At 47.5% G+C, this 20,425-nt stretch overlaps 1 protein-coding gene across 1 annotated transcript in view; it reads left to right on the top strand.

The window, feature by feature from the left end:
- The first annotated feature begins 4,788 nt into the window (after positions 1-4,788).
- FOXO1 (forkhead box O1) overlaps positions 4,789-20,425 on the top strand; it is a 64,724-nt gene continuing 49,087 nt past the window's right edge. The window contains exon 1 of the mRNA XM_086771919.1: positions 4,789-5,593. Coding sequence (XP_086628045.1) covers positions 4,994-5,593 — 600 coding nt within the window. The 5' untranslated portion in view covers positions 4,789-4,993. The remainder of the gene's footprint in view (positions 5,594-20,425) is intronic.

Genomic DNA, 20,425 nt, shown 5'->3' on the forward strand with positions numbered 1-20,425 from the left:
GAAATACGTGCCATGAGGTGGGCAGGTGGTGGAGGCAGTATGGACTAAGCTCTCCAGGCCCTAATTTCGGCCGTATGGATGTAAATCCAGAAGGGCCTTGCTGCCTCTACTGGGAGCATATAGGATTTTCACCTGTGTGCAGCAGGAGGAGGAGCTGAGGCAAAGTAACTTCAAATCCCACACCAGCAAGTATCCTGACAACTATTTGGTGACATGAATTTTTTTTTTTAAGCCTAAGGACTGGGACTTGGTAGACCTGGCTTCAAAATCCATCTCTACACTTGCGTCCTCTGTAAGGTCCTCTGCATACCATGTGTGTTCACAGGGACCCAATTTCCCCCACCTACAAAGGAGGACTAATTGTTTTACCTTTCTTTCGACATCTCTCTGCAGTGCCTGATTAGCCTGATGCTTTGTGGCACAGTCTCTTTCTCACCATTAAGCTGGAGAGGGCTACAGCCCTTCTGGGCTAAATTGGTTCCAGCATAAAATAGGTAACATGGAGTAACACAAACATTTGTGTCAGGCAAGGCTGAGTGCCACTTGTTTTGCTTGAGCAAGTGGTTCCTTGAGATCAGCATCGTCCTGCCCGTCACCTCTGGTTTGCACTGAGCCACCAGACACTCCTGGAGCCCTGAAAATCCTGGGGATGCGATGGCAGGGGAAGTGGCGATTACGTGTTTTCCAGGCGCTACAAACGTGGTGGGTGGGATTCGCTGGGTAGGATTTGTGTGAATGACTTGGAGCGAGAGCCTGACATCCCCGTGGCCGGTCAGCTCCGCCGTCTAGAGTGGCAAATCACCTGTGGGGGGATGTGTTTCCCTCCATTGACTGGGAGTGACCCTAAATGTGACCATCCACCTCTCTGTGGGCCAGCTGGACCCTGACCTGCCTGCTGGTGCTGCCATGTGAAGCGGGAGGCGACAGGTGGGATGGAAAGGGAGCGGGCACATTCGCACCACCAATCATGGTGAGGGACTAGCAGATCCTCAAATTCCCTGTGCAGTTCCTTTGGTTGGTGGGGAGAGATGCACGCTCCCAGGAGATAACTCACAGCAGTGAAGATAAGCTCCTGCTCCAAAATGCGCTGTGGAGGGGCTGCCCTTCTTTGGCAGCTGTATAAGAAGCCTCAGGCTGGTTGGGAGACCTTCAGGCACCTTGAACTCCCTCAGCTGGGCAGTGCGAATGCCCTGTCCACCCGGGACACGTCCAAACTTTGCTGTGTGGGCTGACCGCCCCTCACCCTAGGCTGGGAGGGTATGTGACTGAGGTGCCGCGCCACCCTTCCGATCCCCAGGTTGCTTGGAATCGTGCACTGCAGACCAAAGTCAGTCCCTTCTGAGAGATGTGGGAGAAAACTGGAGGGGCTGATCTCCCCCATCACTCCTCCCTCAGAAAATAAGCTTTCTTCCAGCTCTTCTGATAGCAGGTGCTGGTATTTCATAGTTGTTTTTTGTTCTGTTAAAACCTTTGTACTCTCTCACCACACACACATATGTAGAAAAAAAAAAGCCATACACAGAGTACGAGTACTTTCAACTTCATGTAATCTCCTGCTGAATTTGATCAAAACCTCAGAGAATGAATTCAACAGACAGTAGTAAAAAGACAGTATAGCTCCTTTATTTTGGCTGCCTCGAACCCAGTATATGAATAGAAGGCTGCGCTTTCTTCTAGTGATGATAAAAGGCAATCTTCATGTCTTTAATTTGAAAAAAACACGAGTTGATGCTAAGGATGATAGGAGAGATTGTACTGTAGAGGCGTGGAAAACGGGAGCAGGAGTAGGAGTAGAGAAATGAAAAGGTGGAGTGTAGGAGGAGGACTGTAGGAGTAGAAAATGAATTGTGGTGCATCCATCAGCATTTCGGCATTGTGGGAGATGAGATAAACTTAACACTGTCATTTGTAGATGCAGTAAAATTTCTTGTACTGAGCCATTGCTACGCTGAGCTGTTTTAGGAGGAGGAAGCCTCCCTTCAGCAGCCAAATGCGTGTTTTTTTTTTTCATGGCAGCATGAGCAAAGGATGGTCAGTGGTTGGGGTGGACCGAGAATGCGGCTCAGGTGAGGTTAAGGCACATGGCTTGCGTTGCCTTCATCCTGTGCGTGGTATATGTGTCACCTTATTGCTTCGACTCTAAAATTGGTTGACGTGAAAGGATTCAATCCCCAAACATTTGTTGGAGAGAAGAAATCCTGTGAGGAAAGCAGAGGATCATGTATGCATTGACCAGGGGCCTTACAGAAGGACTCACTCACCTGGGGAGTTCTGTGGAAGTCTGAGCAGACTGCTGGGATTACTCATCCCAGCAAAGCACGCACAGCATCGCCTCATCGGCCTTCATCCTTCCCCCAGCAGACTCGGGCCCAGCCGACAGCACGCAACAGTCGAAATCTCAAAATCACAACCCCATTGTGAGTCACGGGGCCCTGCTCACTGAGCAAATGCAGCATTTTGAATGCTCTGGTTTTATTGTGCGTTACCTCCATGCCCCTCAGCCCTCACTGCAAAGTGCCGTTGGCATTCACGGCGAAGTTTTGAGCTGCAGGAACATCAGCGACACGGGGCACAAATGTGACAGGCCCCTGCCAAGAAGGTGAGGTGAGCGACTGCAATGCTGTGTAGGGTCAAGGAAGGGCAATACAGCCCTTGCTCTGCAGAATGAGCTGGGCTGAACTACGAACACGCCAGGCCTTCCTAAAGCAGTAGCTTTCTTCCCAGTTTTCACAGTTGGCACCTAACAAAGGAAAGTTTTTTTTTTTCAAGATCTGCATCTATCAAGAGAGGTCAGGGAATAACATCTCTACTTTTGATAAAATAAAAAAGCAAGGACGAAAGATTTAAAAACAAAATCCTTAGAAGAAAGCCTGGGTAATAAATCCATTTCCTTTAGCAGGATGGGTGCCAGTCTGGTTCTTCGATTTTTTTTTTTTTTCAGATGCAAAGGAAAGAAAAAGAGAATGTTTCAGTGTTCTTGGGCACTTCTTTTGTTTTGGCTCCCATTTAAACATGTCCATTCACCGGGCATCCCTGGCTGCTTCTCACCATTATATAATCTCTGCTTCTCCAAGGCAGGGTGCTCTCCCTTACTGCAGGGCAACTGCTCTAGCCGAGTTGTGTAACGCTGCCGGATAAAACTGTTCCAAGCTGAAACGTGGTATGCAAGTTATTAGGTTGAACTGGGACTATTTCGCCCTTTTTTTTTTTTCTTCACAAACTGAAAAAAAAGGGGGTTTTCTAAAATCCATGGGCTAAACAATATAAATTTGCAGGTTGAATCTTTTGCAGGATTTGGAAAAAATAGAAATGACTTAAAGGCAAAGCAACTCTGAAATTTGACGAGCAGCCAACCTATAATAAGGTATAATCACCTTTGGCATTTGGGAAAATAAACATGACAACAACAGTGCTTTAAAATTTGATCAATTTCTATGCACTTACGGGTATGTTGCACTAACTATATAGTTAGGTGTCATCGCATCTCTTAAAAAGTGTTTTCATAATAGACAGCAAGTGTATGTAGATGTATGATGTGTCACTAAATTCTATGCCGTGGGCCTAAATCCAGTCTTATACTCTCTCTCCACTTCATTATTGTTACTCATTTTCAGAATTATTTTTTTATAGGAACAATGAACTGCACTTAAATAACATTAACACGCTCTGCCTTGGTGCAGAGAGGAGGGAAGAGCAACAGGTTTGCCGGCTCAGCAGCGACAGTTACCCTGCTCCAGCGGTTTTCTGACAGGCAGCATCCAGCAACCAGCCATGGCTGGTTGTCTGTTTTGTGACTTACTAGCCCATGCCTGAAATAGGCTATTAAAAGCTCTCCTGCTACCGAAAACACAAGATTTTCTAACAGGTAGGGTTTACCAGTTTGGATAAGGTGTTGAGTCGTGCCTCATCCCTGGGGTGGATACGTCTTCCATCTAATTTTAAATAGAACAACGCTCCTGTGTTGCCTCGAACATACATCTCTGTGTACGTTTACGGGCTCGGGAGGCAGAGGTGGCATATCCTGAACTGCTGCCCCTTTGGAAGGGGGGAATCTGAGCTTTACTAAATTGTTCAGCCTTGGGATCTGTCGGGAAAAATAAAAAGTATCTTTAATAGTCGACTTGAAATAGAAGTTATCCCGAGCTCCCGTGCCTGCCCACGGAACAAAACACCAGCTCACGGTATGAAAACACGCTCAGCCGAAGGGCAGGTTTATCACTTCGGGAGGCGCAGACACTTTCTGGAGAGGAGCCGGCCTGAGAAGGAGGGAGGGAGGCAGGAAGGGAGGGAGGGAAGGAGGCAGGGAGGGCGGACGGGCAGCTGCCGCAGCCCCCGGCCCCGTCGCGCGGGGGCTGCCAGGGCGCCGACGCGGCGGGCAGACGGGCGGCAGCGGCGTCCCGCACGGAGCTGGGAGCGTAGAGCCTCCCGCACCTCCCCTCTCCCCGTGCACCCCCCTCATCCAGCCGCCCCGCTGTAGCCGGGGGTTCCCCCTCAGGCGCCCGCCGATCCCCCCCGCCGCCCGCCCCTTTTCACCACCACCCCCCCTCACCCTCCCGCCCCCCGCCGCCGGAAAACAAAAACCACCCAGAAACAGCACGGGGGCACCGGCACCCTCCTGCCAAACCGGCCCCGCGGCGGGAGGCGGGCGGGCGGCGCGGCGATGCCATTGGCGCGGCGCGGGCCGTCCCTCCCCGCCGGGAGGAGGAGGAGGAGGAGGAAGGCTGGAGGCGGGCCCGCGCGGGGCGGTCGCTCCAGTCGGTGCGCGCCGGGCGGCCGGGTCGTTGCTGCTTGGTGTTGCTGCTGGTGCTGCCGGCGCGGAGGGCAGGGAGCCGGGCAGGGGCAGGGCGGCGGGGTCGAAGCCGGAGCCGTGAGGGGAGTGGGCGTCCGCGCCGTCGGGGCCGCGCCGTCGGGCGCCCGGAGCCTGCATGGGGCGGCGGCGCTGAGCCCCGCCGCCCCGCCACCGCCACCGCCGCGCTCCCGCCCCGGCCTCGCCATGGCCGAGGCTCCGCAGCTGGTGGACATCGACCCCGACTTCGAGCCGCTGCCGCGGCCCCGCTCCTGCACCTGGCCCCTGCCGCGGCCGGAGTTCAACCCCCCCAGCTCGGCCACCTCCAGCCCGGCGCCGTCCTGCGGCGGGCAGCCCGAGGGGGCGGCCGGGACCGGTGCCGCGGCCGGTGCTGCCGCCTCGGGAGGACTCAGCGCCGACTTCATCAGCAACTTCAGCCTGCTAGAGGAGAGCGAGGACTTTGCGCCCCTGCCCCCCGCCACTGCCGCCCCCCCGGAGGCCACCGTCTGCCGCTGCGGGGACTTCCCGGCTCCCGAGGCCGGCTGCCGCCTCCACCCGCCGCCGGTACCGCCGGTGCCACCGCCCGTGGCCGGTCTGTCGCCGGGCCCGGTGGCCGGGCAGCCCCGTAAGAGCAGCTCGTCGCGCCGCAACGCTTGGGGCAACCTGTCCTACGCCGACCTGATCACCAAGGCCATCGAGAGCTCCCCCGAGAAGCGGCTCACCCTCTCGCAGATCTACGAGTGGATGGTCAAGAGCGTCCCCTACTTCAAGGATAAAGGCGACAGCAACAGCTCGGCCGGCTGGAAGGTGAGGGTTGCGTGGTGGTGGGGGGTGGACTGCCCCGTCGGAGGTTGGGAGGTCCCGAGAGGCTGCGGGCGCTGCTGTCCGGGCAGGGAGCTGTGGCTTTGCCAACGGCTGGGCTCGCTGCCCGCCACGGAGTTTGCAGCGCTCCCCCTCCATGCTTTTAATCCCCCCCCCCCCCCCCCTTAAATTTTTACTTTTTTTTTTTTTTTTTCACCCTTCCTAATGGGAAAAAAAAGAGCGTTTTTGCCCTCCCCCCGCGAAGGGCAGGAGGGGCCACCCCCCCAGCTCCGCTCTCCGCCTCCCCCGCCGCCCCCCCGCGCCCTGCCGCGCCGAAAGCAAAAGTTCACGCCGTGTCACGGCACCGTCCCCAGGCAAACCCGGCGGGAAGCGCCGCCGCCTCTTGCCCCCCCCCCCCCGCCCCGGGGCGGCCGGCCGGGACTCGACACGCGTGTGCCGTGGGGGGTGGCCATCGGGGCTGGGGCTGCCTCCGGGGATGTGGCGGGGGGCGAGGGGGGAGGCTCCCCGTCGCGGCGGGGTTTGCCATCGGGCGGCGGGAGATGGGGGCAGAAGCAAACAGGGATGGGGAAAGAGCGGAGGCAGGACAAGGGTTGCAGAAATACCATGTGTTTAATGAGTAAGCCGCTGTGTTTGTCTTGATGGCTTCGTTAAGCTTGGGCCGCGGGAGCGTCTTTCCCCTGTTAGACGGAGTTTTGTTCCCCGTGGCGTGGGTCTCCGTGGCGGTGGCAGCGACCTATGGGCCCTAGGGACTGGGGCTGGAGCCGAGCGGCCGGTGCTGCCCAGAGCCAGGCCCGAACTAAGCCCCAGCCCAGCCTCCTCGCCTCCTCCCAGGTCCCCGGGGGGGACCCCCATCCCCACGTCCTGGGGGGCCCCCAGGGGCACTGGCATCACTTCGCGTGGGGATGTGCGGCCACGCTGGCCCTCACCCACCGTGGCGGTGCCCACTTCAGAGGCCCGCGGTCCCCCCCAGATCTGCAGCCCCGTGGGTGGCCAATGCTGAACGCTGCTGCGACCGAATCCTCATCCTCATCCAGGCCTCTGTCGAGAAAGTGTCACCCACCTGTGCCCCGGTGTGCGGCGGAGGCTGAGCGTGCGGTTTCATGGCACTGTTGCGTGACAGCGTTGTCAGAATAAGCTTTCTCCATCTGAGTAGAGACTGAGCCTTCTCCGCCCCGCGAGGGATTTAATGATGGCAATAAATGCGTGAAGGACACGCACCTAGCATAGTATCGGTGCGTCTCGACGTGTTCGTCACTTTGGTCCAGCTGGGGCCAGCCAAACTCTTTGCTTCAACTTTCTGGTATCTGTGTTGTTTACCTTTTTTTTTAAAAAAAAAAAAAAAAAAAAGTGTCCACTCAAATTGTGCATTTATGTGTTTTTAATTGCGTAGCTAGGAATGTTTGTTACATTGGATTTTTGTAAATTTGTTCTTTTTAGAGGTAAGCGCTGTCCTGCTAAGGAAATGCAGATTAATCTTGAACTAATTTTTAGCTGAAGGCTTTTAAGACTTTTTTTAAAAAATAATTTGTTAGTTTCTATCAATGTGTTTGACTAAAAAAAATAAAGGATAATTGTCTGAAGACATCTTTCGTGAAAACACTTAATGGGAGTGAAATGATTGACAGCTGACAACTTTTAAATAAGATAGCTTGTCACTGGAAAACGCTGGTTTTTTTTTTTTTTTTTTTCCAGCGGTATTTCAGTCTCCTTGAAAAAAAGCAAGATACATAGATTTCAGAATGAGAAGAGAACTCGAAACTAAACAGTCCAAAATAAAATTAAAGCAAAGGACTCCCAAATTCAGGCGAGCAAATGGGAAACTGCTGCCTGTGTGACTTTACTGGGTGCTTCCTATTTTACTGCTGCTCTTCCTGTGGTGCTTCGGCGAATAAGCAGCCTTGCGCTCCCCTTTCTGACAGATCGAGCTCTTCCTGTGCCCCCGTACCTCCCACTGCAAGAGGGGCAGCCGGTACCGGTAGTTTTTTTGGCTGTGGTGCCCTGGGGTAGGGTGTAGTAGGTACCCTGCTGCTGGTGGCGGGTGAAGGCACACATGTGCTCTCCTGCCGTAATTTAACAGTTACTGTGCTCTGCGCTGGGCACGTGTGGCCCTAATCCCTTCCTTTGGCTGCCTCACTGCCAGAAAGGCTGCTCAGAAAGTTGTGCACTTGCAGGTTTCACCACTTTATCCAGACAAATGCAGCGTTTCTTAAACACGTTTTCCAGTTTAGTTACCCACAGCCACTGAGTGTCAGTGCTACAACTGCTCTGGTTGAGGCGTGCAGCCCGTTTGCCTCGTTTATGCAGGGCTTGGCTTGAGTAAGGATTATTTTATGTTTTTTAATTTGGGAGCTCTTGCTTTGCTTGTGCTCTGGGAACCAGGGACCCGCTGTAAGTTGCGGGCGTGGGGCTGGGAGCGAAACCGGAGTCAGCCGAGGGCCCCGGCAGAGGAGGAGCATCGCTCCAGCGATGAGCGCAGATTAACGGCAGATTTTTCTGCTGACAGAGGGAGCGCGGGTTCGCGTTAGAGCCTGGCACTGACTTAGGGCTGGGAGTGCTTTGTGCACGGGTGTTTCACAGCCTGAGAAAAAAAGGGTGGGTCCCCCCCCCCCCCTTAAATAAAGTTTCAAGACACTTCATCTTGTTGGAGTTTACATATTTGTAAGCACAACAAGGCACCTTTCAAATAATAGACAAAATCTATGAAGTACACAAGAAATTAAAAAGCATGTGCACTTTCTGAGTAGTGGAAAGACTGCATTTCTCACCTAGAAGACAAGGGTGAGCTGCTCTGATGCTTATGAATGTGCATGCCCTGATTTAATATCTGATGCTGGGCTGCTTTTTTTTTTTCATTTTTCACTGAATAAAAAAGTTCAACGGTGTCAACGTTATCTGTTAGGAGCTCAGAATAACATCCAATAAATAAAAACAGTTGAATAAAAATGGCTTTTTAGATAAGAGTGGAAGCTAGAGGTAGTAACATAAAATTATTCATAGTAGCTTATCCAGGGAGGTGAAATTGTTCTCACTTGTAGATACAAAGTAGTTTATTCCAGTCTTTCTTAGCATGGACTCTGCTTTATAAACAAACCCCGCTCCTTGAACTCTGCGGGAGCAAAGTCCGCGTGACCCCGCATGCGGTGGCCGCCTGTGATGGGCTCTGCCAGACCTGCTGCATTGTCGAACGTGAACGGGTGCCGGTAGCGACCGGCGTTGCTCAGAGAAAGCTGAAGCAAGAACAAGATCTGTGTCACAGATAACAAAAGAAATTGTTGTGAAAGTCGCATGGAAGAATGAAACGTTTCTCCTAGTAGTCCTCGAGTGAAAGCAATGTTTGCTTTTAGCTGTGCTGGTAGGAGACGCTGGACTTAAGATGGTCTGTAGTCCTCCAAGAACTTCACCGCAGCTGTGGATAACTCTTCCATTATGCAAGTCTGATAGCCTTTTGGCTAATCATCATATATAAAATATAAAACATCTCTGTCATGCATATTTCGTGATGTCTTTGCTTTATGGCAAGATTGTTGAGATTCATCGTGAAGGAGCTATTACAGTTAAGCTTCCTTGAATGGTCTCATCCTTTTAGCCTACTTTTGAAAATGGGTTCAAATCAAAACGTATAATTTTTCTTAAGCAGAAAACACAGAGTTTTGGTGGCACTGATCTGAAGGTGGATGTGTTGTTTGTTTTTCATAGTGGCAGGTGTTAAGGTTGCATGGGTATTTACACCTCCTTGACTTCTAGTCCCAAGGAAACTTGATCACCTAAATTTATTTGTTGCCCTCGTCGAAGGAATGAGAATAGATGATATCTAGCTGCGAAAGGATGAATGGGTGTCAGCCTGAAAGCATGAGGACAAAGCAGGCATGGGGCGGGTGCTTTGGGTGGTGTCGCTGGAGGAATACTCTATGGTTGTGACTGTACTCCGTAGTGAATCGGTCTCCATGCAGAGTAAATTCTGGGTTGTGGTGTATTTGATTCAAAAGGCACATGTAGCATGAAGTGTTTGAAAGACTTTGAGAAATCAAGAATAATCTTCACAGAAGTTGTCTGAAGATTTTGATTCTAGATCAGAGAACAATTTAAATCGCCGAAATTTATACGATTTATTTAAAGTTAAATGAGTGAAATCTTTGTGAGGTTTTTATCATGCATTTTCTTTTCTACATGGAAATATCACAATTGAAGATTGCCTTGAGGAATTGCTGTGTATTCCCTCAGTGCTGATTACATACTTGCAGGCATTTACCTCTGTTCCCGTAGGTGCTTCCCTGGGTGATTTTTGGACCCCCTAGCATCGTGCATTTTGTTATAGATATATACAGCACACACTCATGCATATGCATGTGTAAGTATTTATGTTTGGTTTTCTGTTTCTGGATCCTGACAGGTTACATGCGATTACAGTCATACCTTTTTATGTGTGGCACTAGTAATAGCCTCAACAGCTGGAAGCTCTCATTGCATCCCTTCTGCTGCAATGCCAGATCTCAGCTGAGGCACGCTCGCAGAAATGGCCAGACCAGTTCCAGCCTCTGCCCGTCCCGTTATGGGTTTTTTTTACTGTTTAGTGGCTTGCGTACCCGCTCACTGCCACGAAAAAGTCCTTTGTAACAGCCTGCCTTGTCTGTCTGTGTGTCACCAGCTTGCATTTTGCTTAGGAAGTGAGAAGCTTTCAGGAATGAAGGTTCAGCTTAATCTTTGCAGGTGCAAGGTGCTCTCCTCGCCTGCGCCCGAATAACGCGTGGCGAAGCTGCATCGCAGTGCCGGCCCTTAACTGCTTGTTCCTTTTCAACTTAATTCTGTTTCTCCTTTTCTGTTTGCCCATTCTGACCTCAAACCTGTACATTGCTGGCCTGGTTTTGGGGCAGACCTCATCCTGGTTGCGGCTGGGAGGGACCGAGCCGGCTCTCAGCAGCCAGGATTCTCAAGATGTACCCGCTGCCAGTGGCTTGTGCTGTCTTGGTGCAATGGGTCCCAGCGCTCATGGGTGGTTTTAAGCTTCCTTGAGTTACGTGTTGGAAATACTCTCCATTTTCTTTGGCCATTTTCTATTTGCTGAGATGTCTGTTTGGTTACTTGTATGATTATAGGTAAGATTAAACACCAAACCAAAATGCCTGCGTGGTTTTGTATACTGACATAATGAGCTAAATTTTCCCGAAGTGCCTGAGTTTAAAGAACTTCAATGCAAAAATAAGGTAACTGCTCTCTTTGCCACCATATTGCTTTAAAGGTCCCTTCCAACCTAAACTATTATTCTATGATTCTATGATTCCTTACGACACGCTCAGCTGCTTCCTTAGTATCTTTATTTTTGTTTCACAAGTTGTCACTGAAGTTGGTGCTTTAGGGAACTGGAGCTTTTGCAGCCTGGGATGGAAAGGGGAAGCAATATGGTACAAGGGGATAAAGATGTTTAGGTAAGGTATGTGAGGTTGGGGTTTTTTTTCGGTTTGTTTTTTTTTTTTTTAATACAATGATTAACAATAAAACAGGCAATATTTTTTAGTGTTTTAGGTTTTTTTTTATAAGGCTTCAGAAATGATGTACTCTTGAGACCTCTCTTCAGACTTTTTTCAGTTTCCAAAGCATCTTGCTACCTAAATATATACTCCTCTGTTTACACAACTGGTGAATATTTTGTAAAAGCAGTGTTGGGCTTTTCAAACAAAAGCACTGGTACATTTTGCAGCTACAGATTTGTGAAATACGTAGGGCTGTGGCTGCAGAGATTGAAGATTGAACCTTCAGCTCCTTCTGTTTTGGGAGAAAGTTCGTACGGGGATTTCTAATGGAAATGATGTTATAACCTTGAGTAATGAATGCTGAAGCAAGATATACTAAAGATACCTGGTAAATAGTTTCTTGCTTTCCTCTTTCAGAAATGTGTAAAAGATGGATATATTTGCTTTATTGTCTACTGCTGTGAAGAAGAAACTTCAAATTCACTGATGTTGGCTGCAGCTAGTCATAGTTAAGCAGATGGTAATACATGCTAATATTTAAACGAATTTTGTAGCATTTTGTTTGTAAGTCTGGTGTGCCAAAATGGGTTTTAAATATTGGGGAAACACTGCCCTTCAGATGATAGGCTGCACTTCAGAAATGGATGGAGTGCACAGGTAGGAGTCACATTTTGGAGAATGACATCTCTGCTGCTCCATAGAGAGCTTCAGCATGAATTAAATTGAGTATTATTAAGTATAGATATAAGTATTATTTCTAAATATATTTTGGTGAATGTTATTCACGTGTGTTCATCAAATTAAGGTGCTTCATTCCTGTACTGTAGTTTGTGACATGCAAATGTCTTAAGTTAGTGGTGCAGCAGCTGTATCATGAAGTTTGTTGGTAGGTTTCCATTCCTAATGGAGGGGGTGGAGGAATAAAAAGAACAAAGTCAGCTGCTTTTACTGGATTGATGATTGATGAAGCTAATAATAACTTTATTAGGCCTCATGCTTGTGCTAGATTTCGGTAGTGGATACTTACCTTTATCAGATCACTTAAAATAATACGTAGGGAGGAGTTTTGAAGCACTTCTGTAGTAAATGTAAAGATTCAGTTTCTTGCGATTTGCTTTGTGATACAGGGGACCAGAAGTGGCTAGATTTAAAAATGTGGTCACTGAAAATCTCCTGGGACTCTGACAGCTGCCGCGTCGGCCAGAGATTAGAAATGTGCTGGAGGAGCAGAGGGCAGCGCTCGATTGGCTCAGACAGCTTACTGTTGTCAAAGGCATCTTGCATCACTGCACAGTATCAATGATGTTACAGTTCTGTTTGAAAATACGTCTTATTCTAGAGCTAATTAAACTTAAAGGTACAAGTCTTCTCTTGTTCTAGCCTTAGAAACCTAATTTTTGGGAATGCTAGGAATCCATGCAGCTGGGAGTGCGATTTGGTGCTGTTGCCGCTCCAAGCCAGTGTGCCAGGGCTGGCTGGGACTGTGTTTTGAAGCAGCCCCTATTTCCCCGAGCGCTTTGCTGGTGTGTTAACTGCAGCCTGGGCTCACATCGGTGTGAGCACCTGGGGCTCCTTTTTCCTTTTGTCAAGGCTGTTTTCGTTGTGTAGGTCTGAGGGGTGTAAGTTCTGGGGCCCGGCATGTGCGTAATTGAGAGAATGCATTGGGTAGGTGTGCGACATCGTGTCTGAACAGCACATATTCAGATTTAAATTTGGATTGATTGCCAAAAAAGTGTTTTCAAGCAGAGATGCCCTTAACCCTTAGTATTTACCGAGTAAATTGTACCTCCTAGCTATACTTTGTGATATGTAAGAGCTCTTATTTAATGGGCATCTTCATTTTAAAAAATATCTATCATTCAGAGGCCACTTCATGCCAGCCCTCCATGTTTCTCCGGTGTCAGCTTTTCACATGTTGCTGCTGTCTCCCTCTAAAAGTGTTAGAGACATCCCACCTGTAATTTAGTTAGTGCCAGAATGAAATTTTCATAATGCACAGAAATCAGGAAATTAAAACAAATTTAAATGAAATGAGCGGTGTGCATGCATGGTGTTATGTGTGTAAACAGCCTTTGTGCTCTCCATGGGAACTGTAGTTTTGGGGCAAGTTGAAGGTTAGTGAAGACAGGAGATGCAGAGGGCTTGCTGGGGAGGCTGGTCCATAGTGCTCGGTGGTCGCGCAGTTGGGGCATCGCACTCTTGCTCTGCTGTTGATGTTGCAGAGGAGGAGGGCAGCAAGTGAGCAAAAGTATTGTATCTGGGGCGGGGGGGTCCTACACCGCTGCTCCTCACCTGGAGCTGGTCTTAAATCTCCGTACTGGAGTTGGCCACGTGTGGACAGGCAGCAGCCACTATGGACGTTAATTTTGTGGGAGAAAATCAAAGTGCATGCTTTTTTTCTCCTTCCTGAATAAGGGCTATACACGTAGTTCAGAATAAGGACTCTAACCGTCCAAATGCTTTTGCCAGTCTTGTTTGCAAGGAGAAGGTAGCAACTTCTTCAGTTTTCTTGTGCTTAACTCCAGAAACTGTGACGTGGGTGGAGTTTCACTTACCCATCACTGACTTTTCAAACTACGCAGTTAGATAAGGCTGAAGTAACTTGCTATAAATGTGGTGACTTGTTAGACCGCATTTATTGTGCAAATGAGCTTACATCCTGCAAGATCAGCAGAAACGCTTAATGTTTGCCTGGATGGAAATTAATTAAAATTTGGCGACTGAAATTAAAGGAATGGATTTGTTGCCCGTTGTGTTATATGAGGCTGCCTTTCAGTTCCCACAGTGGGAATTAACGCAGTTGCAAATGTTTTTTTGGCATGTGTGAGTTTCGAGTCCCAGTCGGTGCTAGGTTCTGGCATCTGTAGCCTTCTTAGATTTAGACAAAACTTGTTTCACTTTGTCTGCTGCCCTTCAATATGTGTTAAATGTATTTGAAGCTGCTAACAGGAGTAAGGATACTAACAATCCAAAAATACACTGTTGTGGTGGTGGTGGAGGCTGATTTGCTTGCAGCTTGCATTTGCTTCAAACTGATTCGAGTTAATCTGCTAATTTGAATTTAATTGTTGGAATTAGAAAAAAAAGTACCTATGCCGTACATATCTCGGCTGTATATCCAGATTTAAATTTTGATTGCCAAAAGCACACTTACAGACTGAGAGATCTGTAGTGTTTGCCAACTAAATTATATCTTATTGTGATGCTTTGCAATATATAGAAATTCCTGATTAGATATTCAAAAAAATGAAGATGCTGTTATTCAGAGATGCTTCATCGCAGGCCTCCGCAGTTCTCCCCTGTCACGATGTGAAAGGATTATGTGCTCTGTGCTCTTGCTTGCTGTTAACGTGTTGAGTTGATTTCTCTTTCCAAAAATATTCTCTTCAAATGTGAACTTTCAAATCAAATGTAATCGTTTGCAACCCCCACTGCCCCTTCTCCCAGAAACCCTGGCTCTGACGGCATCCCGGTGGTGCGCTGAGGGGAGAGAGATTATTCCTGCTGTTGGCTCCCTTCTGGAAATGCGTAATTAGCGGGTGTAATTTGTAACTGTTTGGTTAGTCCCCTTGTCTTTCCCTCGCCCCTTTGGCGCCTTCCCCTGGCAGCGCTGCCCTGCGAGGCTCCGGCGTCGGAGCTGTCCTGCAGCGCTCCCCTGGGATGCAAGCGTTGGAAGGCAGTAAGAGGTACGAGCAGAAGGCTTTTCAGGGAAGCCTGGAGCCTGGCTTCTGCCCCGGCGCTGGCAGGTGCTGCTGTGCAGGTTTCTCTGGGTGTCAGAGCCTTGACCAGAGCTGAGCCCGCGGAGGGGGTCCTGCCGAAATGCCGCTGTCTGTGGGGCCCGTTTGTGGGTACTTCTCTGGTTGCTGCTCAGGCGTGAGGAGGGGGTCAGGGAAGGGGACCACGTTCCCTCTTAGCAGTTACAGGGAGAAGTTTGTAGCGATTCACCAGGTAGGTTCCTCAGTACTTAAAGCAGTTAAAGTGCATCCCTTGGCCACCCTCCATAGGATGTCCGATATATCGGAGGATACCGTGCTGCTTCTTTTACTCATCATAAGGCCTTTCAGTGTCTCTGGAGGTTCAGGTGAGGAAAGCAATGCTTCTGCTTGAGTGAAAGATTCATGATGGAAGTGTTGTTCCAAGATAAATGTTTATTGATTAGACTCATTAGTAAGACTATTATTATTATTATTATTATTATTATTATTATTATTATTATTATTATTATTATTTAATGAGCTTTGTGGTGATGTTAAGGAAGTTTAAGTTGCCAGAGCCAGACCTAGTTTGGGTGTTTGCCGTCGCTGTTTGCCTGTCGCCCCTGCTGCTCTTGCCCTACTTCAGCTCTGCCTCTGTGAGCCGAGCTCTGCTCAGCTGAACGGATCTGCAGCTCAGACCTGGAGCTGTTTGAAATGCGGAGTGAGGATGCAGCCTCACGTGTGATCTGAGCAAATTGTGTTATATAATTAAAACATAAATAAAAATGCACCGCATATTTTTATCTGGCTAGATATATTTAGATCTCGATTAATATCTAGAAATCTATAGTGAAGGAAGCAATACCAAAAAAGATGTAATTTTTTTTTTTATTTTTACATGAAAACCCAGAGTGTGACTGCATGTTTAACTCAGGACACCTTCACCTTCTTGTGGTTGTTACGGTATCTTGGCCCTGCCATCCTTGGGATGGCATTAGGGCAGTGCTGGAAGGCATTTCAGCCTCTTAAATGCAGGTGGCATGATGCTTGGAAACCTCAGAGAATGACGGAGAGGGCTGAACCAGGAGCTTTCTCCTTTGACTCAAGTTGAGTGATAATTCTTTTTTTTTGTTTTATTTCCCCCTCTCCCTTGATGAGCGTACACAGCCTTTGAGTAAAACTGTGGTGTCAGGTCTTTATGGCTGAAGGTTTGCCTTTGCTGGAAGAGCTGAGCATCTCTCTTAACATTGTGTGAGTGTATATTCTAGCTGGTATATTCTCTCTCTCTCTCTCTCTCTAATATAATATAATAGAAAATATAATATATATAACATATCTAATATATATTATATATTAGATACATGTTCTCTATATTTTTTTTATATATATATATGTATTTTCTGTATATTCTAGCTGAGTATTAGTGCTGCTCTAGGGTCTGGTCCTTGCTGCTTGTTGGTGTGTTGTGCCCTTATCCACAAATGTAGTAAATCCGGTAAATGCCTTCTTGAAATAAAAACAGGGACAGGAGTATAAAGCAGTATTTTAAAATGCAGCCTGTTGCAACTGATTTTGGGAAAATAAAAAGATGTTATCTTAATGCAGACTTTTCTATGCTTGTTAGGAAACTTGAGCCGCTCTTGAATAATCCAGTTTGTTCAGTCTATGCAAACCTGATACTGCACTCTTGCCTATTTCTTCTTTACAGTTCTGTGGCAATGACATAGTAATAAGTATTAAAAGGAGAAACCATAATCTTCTCTGCTTGCAGTCCAAGCTAACGCTAGTCATTCCCTGATGCTATGAAGTCATCCTTTGCTTTGAGGTTTCTAAGACTTTGCTCCAAACGTCTGCTCGGGGTGAGCAGTAGTGGAGTTAGTGAGGGAGTCCCGGCACCCTCCCACCGTCTCCGACCCTTTCTTCAGACCATCCTCCTGTGGCCGAGAAGACCAGTTCTGCCAAGTCCACCCCGTCCTTTGACAGTGATCCCTCATCCCCCTCCTGGAGCTCTGGAACAAAAATGAAGATGTAAATGAATGTGCAATGATTGCACAACCCGGTTATGCAACGAGGCTGACGTGGTAGCGTGTACATATGCAGAAAACGCCTTTTTGAAGAGATGACATTAAGCACAGTTTCACCACCTTCTCCTCAAAGATGAGGGCAGCTGCGTTACTGGCTTCACCCCCTTGTTGGCTATTAAAGCACACCAAATATTCAGCTTCTGTTGACCGAGGATTATTGTTGGTGGAGCAAAAAGGAAAAAAAAAATGTTCTGTTTATTTGGGAAGGAGTTTTTTAGCTCGGGGTCCAGAGTCCAGGCAATTAACGTTACAGTAGTTGGTTCTGGGGAAATGCCCTGCACTGTAGTGAGTTTTTGCACTGTCAGCATAATCTGAACCATCTTTTAAGTATGTGTTTTGTTTCTTTTTTTCCAATGAGCAGTGGAGTTTCAGTTGGAGGCATTGTGTGCTAGTCCCTCAAATCCCTGAGTGAGTGCTTAGTGTTCCTTGCAGCTGGGATCCCAATTCCTTCCTTCCTATGGTTTTAATTTCTCTGGAAGAAATTGTGCGGCACCGCTGACTCCAGCCTTTCGTGTGAAAGAGGGGGACCGATGGCATGGTGCTCTAGTTGCATTTTTGAGCCAGGCTGATTGGTAAAGCTGCCTTGACGCATGAACGTGATGCAGGGATTTTTTTGTCACTTCCCTGGCGAGTTACTCTGTGTCGCACGGCCTGGTGGCCAGTGCTGCCCCGGGTGCCCGGCGCGGGACCACGGCTGACCAGAGGTGTGATGCACCTCATCGCGTTTGCTCACCCCCGCAGGGGTGCCTGCTGGCTACCCATGTCCTCTGTGGACCTGTGACTGAGCTGGGGGGCTGTGACTGTGCTGGGGGTGGCTTCCACAGCTGATTTTACTACCAGGCAACTTCTTGCAAATGTCTTTGACTTATCTGCTGATGCCTGGGTACAGGGGATAGACTTCCTGAGGTCCCTTCCATGTCATCAACCAAGCAGATTTACATTCACCTACCGGGCCTGTGGGAAGTTGATCTCCCAGCTATGATGCGCAATCCCATCTCACCAGAAATAGCTTGTGCCGTCCAACATGATGTGCTGTGGCTTTTGGCCTGACTTTGGCTGGTACTCTTTTTACTTATGTGTGGGAAAACCAACTATTTGTCCCTCAGTTGCTTCCCTTCTTGCTTCTGTATGAATTCTTGGTCGGTGGATCAGATAAATGATGGTGTCTTCATACATAATGCTTATTGCTGATTGAAAGGAAAATTCTGCAAACTAAGCAAGTAGACTGACCTGACGACTCCTCATGACAATTGCCTCGTTTAAGTTTGCATTCAGAATATTTTTATCCTAGTTTACTCCTCAGAGGCTAATAGAGAGAGTGCTGCTAGAGTAATTTTCAGATGACTCATGCCATCTGCCATGCACACTTTGCTGTTTCAGCAGTAGGGGAGGAGAAAGAATACATACATACAGTGGTCTGAAAGAGTATGTTTGCATTCACTGTAAAACTAATTTAAGTTTCAGAGCTTTTTTTTTTTTTTCTTTTTTTCTCCTAGCAGGCATTTTATGTTTCTTGCTTTGGTTATCAGTTTAAGATGTGGTTCTCACACTGATATGGCTTTGGCGGGTAGTCAGTGCCAAACTTTGCAGAGACTCACAAGGCGCAGGGCATGGTTGATCTGGATTGAGTTGAAGTGGAGCATTGCAAAGTCCTCTTTTGAAATCACCATTCAAATGTTGACCCTTGGGATTGCCAAACCGAGCAGGCTGTAATTTGCACCCTCCAAAAAAATTTTTTTTTTTTTAAATTAAAAAGTTCTAGACAAAGGAAACTGGAGCAGATAGCCTGGCAGCATAGAGGGAAAGGTCACTTGTGGAATGAGTTCTGCAGGGCTGATGTTCAAGATTTGTTACTCAAGGAGCTCTCCTGAGCCAAGGGAGGAGCATCCCCAGCATGTGATCGTCTTACCTGTGGGAAAGAGCAAGGAAGGTGGTGTTTGAAACCAAAAACTCGTAACCACAGCGTAGCATTGAACGTGTCGTGTCCCATCTTGTGTTTTGTCCAGAAGCAATTATTTGGGAAACTAGCTGATCTGTTAGTACGGTTCGTTGGTTTGGATTTGGGTTTTGGGAGCGTTGGAATCATAATCTCAAGGAGTTTTTACTTCAGCCCTATCCCATCTTTGAGAACAGGCTATAATATTAGATAATGCTTTAATTATTACCAGGCAGAGTAAATTCTTCTGTTCTAATATATTAAAAATCCTCCCTTGCTGCCTGTCCTAAAGATGTAATTTTCTCATAAACTGATTTGACTGGTGAACTGTTGCGCTGAAAAATACTAATAGATTTTGTGCTTTGTTCATGTCTTTAATTTTTTTTTATGAGAATTTTATCTCATGTGCTTGGTTTTAGTGCCCTGACAAACCATATTTGAAGAAATTGAGAGCAGAATATTGAAGTGCAGAGCAATTAAACTGTTTTCTTCCCTTTTCATGCATTTCACCTTCACCCCTCAAGGGAATGATATATCTGGTAAACTCCAGAATTAATTATGTGAGGTCAGTTGAAAGCCTGAACAATAGCATGCTCTCTTTTTCGGGCAAGAAAGACAATTTTTAAATGCTAGAATTTAAAAGCAAAGATTGCTTGCCTATGGAGAGGAGTTGTTGCACCAGATATCGAGCTGACATGCAGGCAGATCTCTGCTACCCTTAGATGAGGATTAGTTTATGCCCTGAAGCAAATGGGTTATTAACTCTTGTAATTTTATTTTAGCATGTTTAACAACAGATACTGTTGTTTATAAAACCTATTTAATCCTTTTTTAATCACTGCAAGTCATTTTCCAGTAGTTGTCCTGCAGCCATGGGTTCCAATGGTTAGTTATTTACTGAGGCATTTGCCTGTGTATTTTTTTATTCATTCTTTAATGCGTTGGATTAAAGTTTAAAAAAAAAAAGGTGAAAAAAAAAGTTGGGCCTCTACTTCTGTTGCCTTCTCTTTCCTCTTTGTTCCCCAACTCTTCAAATACCTGTAGCAGCCCCTTCCCTTTGCTTTTTACTTTTTGGACTCTTTCTGCCGCGTCCTCGTTTCCCTTCGCTTTTCCCTGGCTGCTGCTGTTGCTGATGTGAAACACCAGCAGATAATCCTTGCAGATTTTTATTAGTTTGGGCTTTGCTCTGCACCTCGAGGCATTTATTGATAAATAGGGGCCTTGTATTATGGGATGTATAAACAGGAGCATGTGACTGCCCGCTGCATTGGATTTGAGAACATAGGAAATAGCGGCAGCGGCCGCGGTGGTGTCGTCATGATGCTCTTAAAGGAGGCAGTGCCTTTTGTCAGAGCCAAGGGTACCATGGGGAAAAGGCTGGCAAGCCTTTCAGGAGTGCAGGGCGCTCTTTGTGTGTGAAATAATAAGCTGTCAACTTCAAAACTATGTAGCTGAGAAGAAATATTTTCATTTTCAAAGATGACCAGAGCAAGAACATTGTTGGTAGGTGCAGAGAAGGGGCACCAGGAGGTGGAGGGCTCAGTGGCTCTCCCAAGAGAGGGGCAGAGAGATGGAAGCTAAGATTGGTGGGAGAGGAGGAAAAGAATAACTCACCGTAGTTATTGGCATAATTC

This window comes from Chlamydotis macqueenii, chromosome 1 (assembly GCF_036417535.1).
Source record: "Chlamydotis macqueenii isolate bChlMac1 chromosome 1, bChlMac1.mat, whole genome shotgun sequence".
Taxonomy (NCBI): domain Eukaryota; kingdom Metazoa; phylum Chordata; class Aves; order Otidiformes; family Otididae; genus Chlamydotis; species Chlamydotis macqueenii.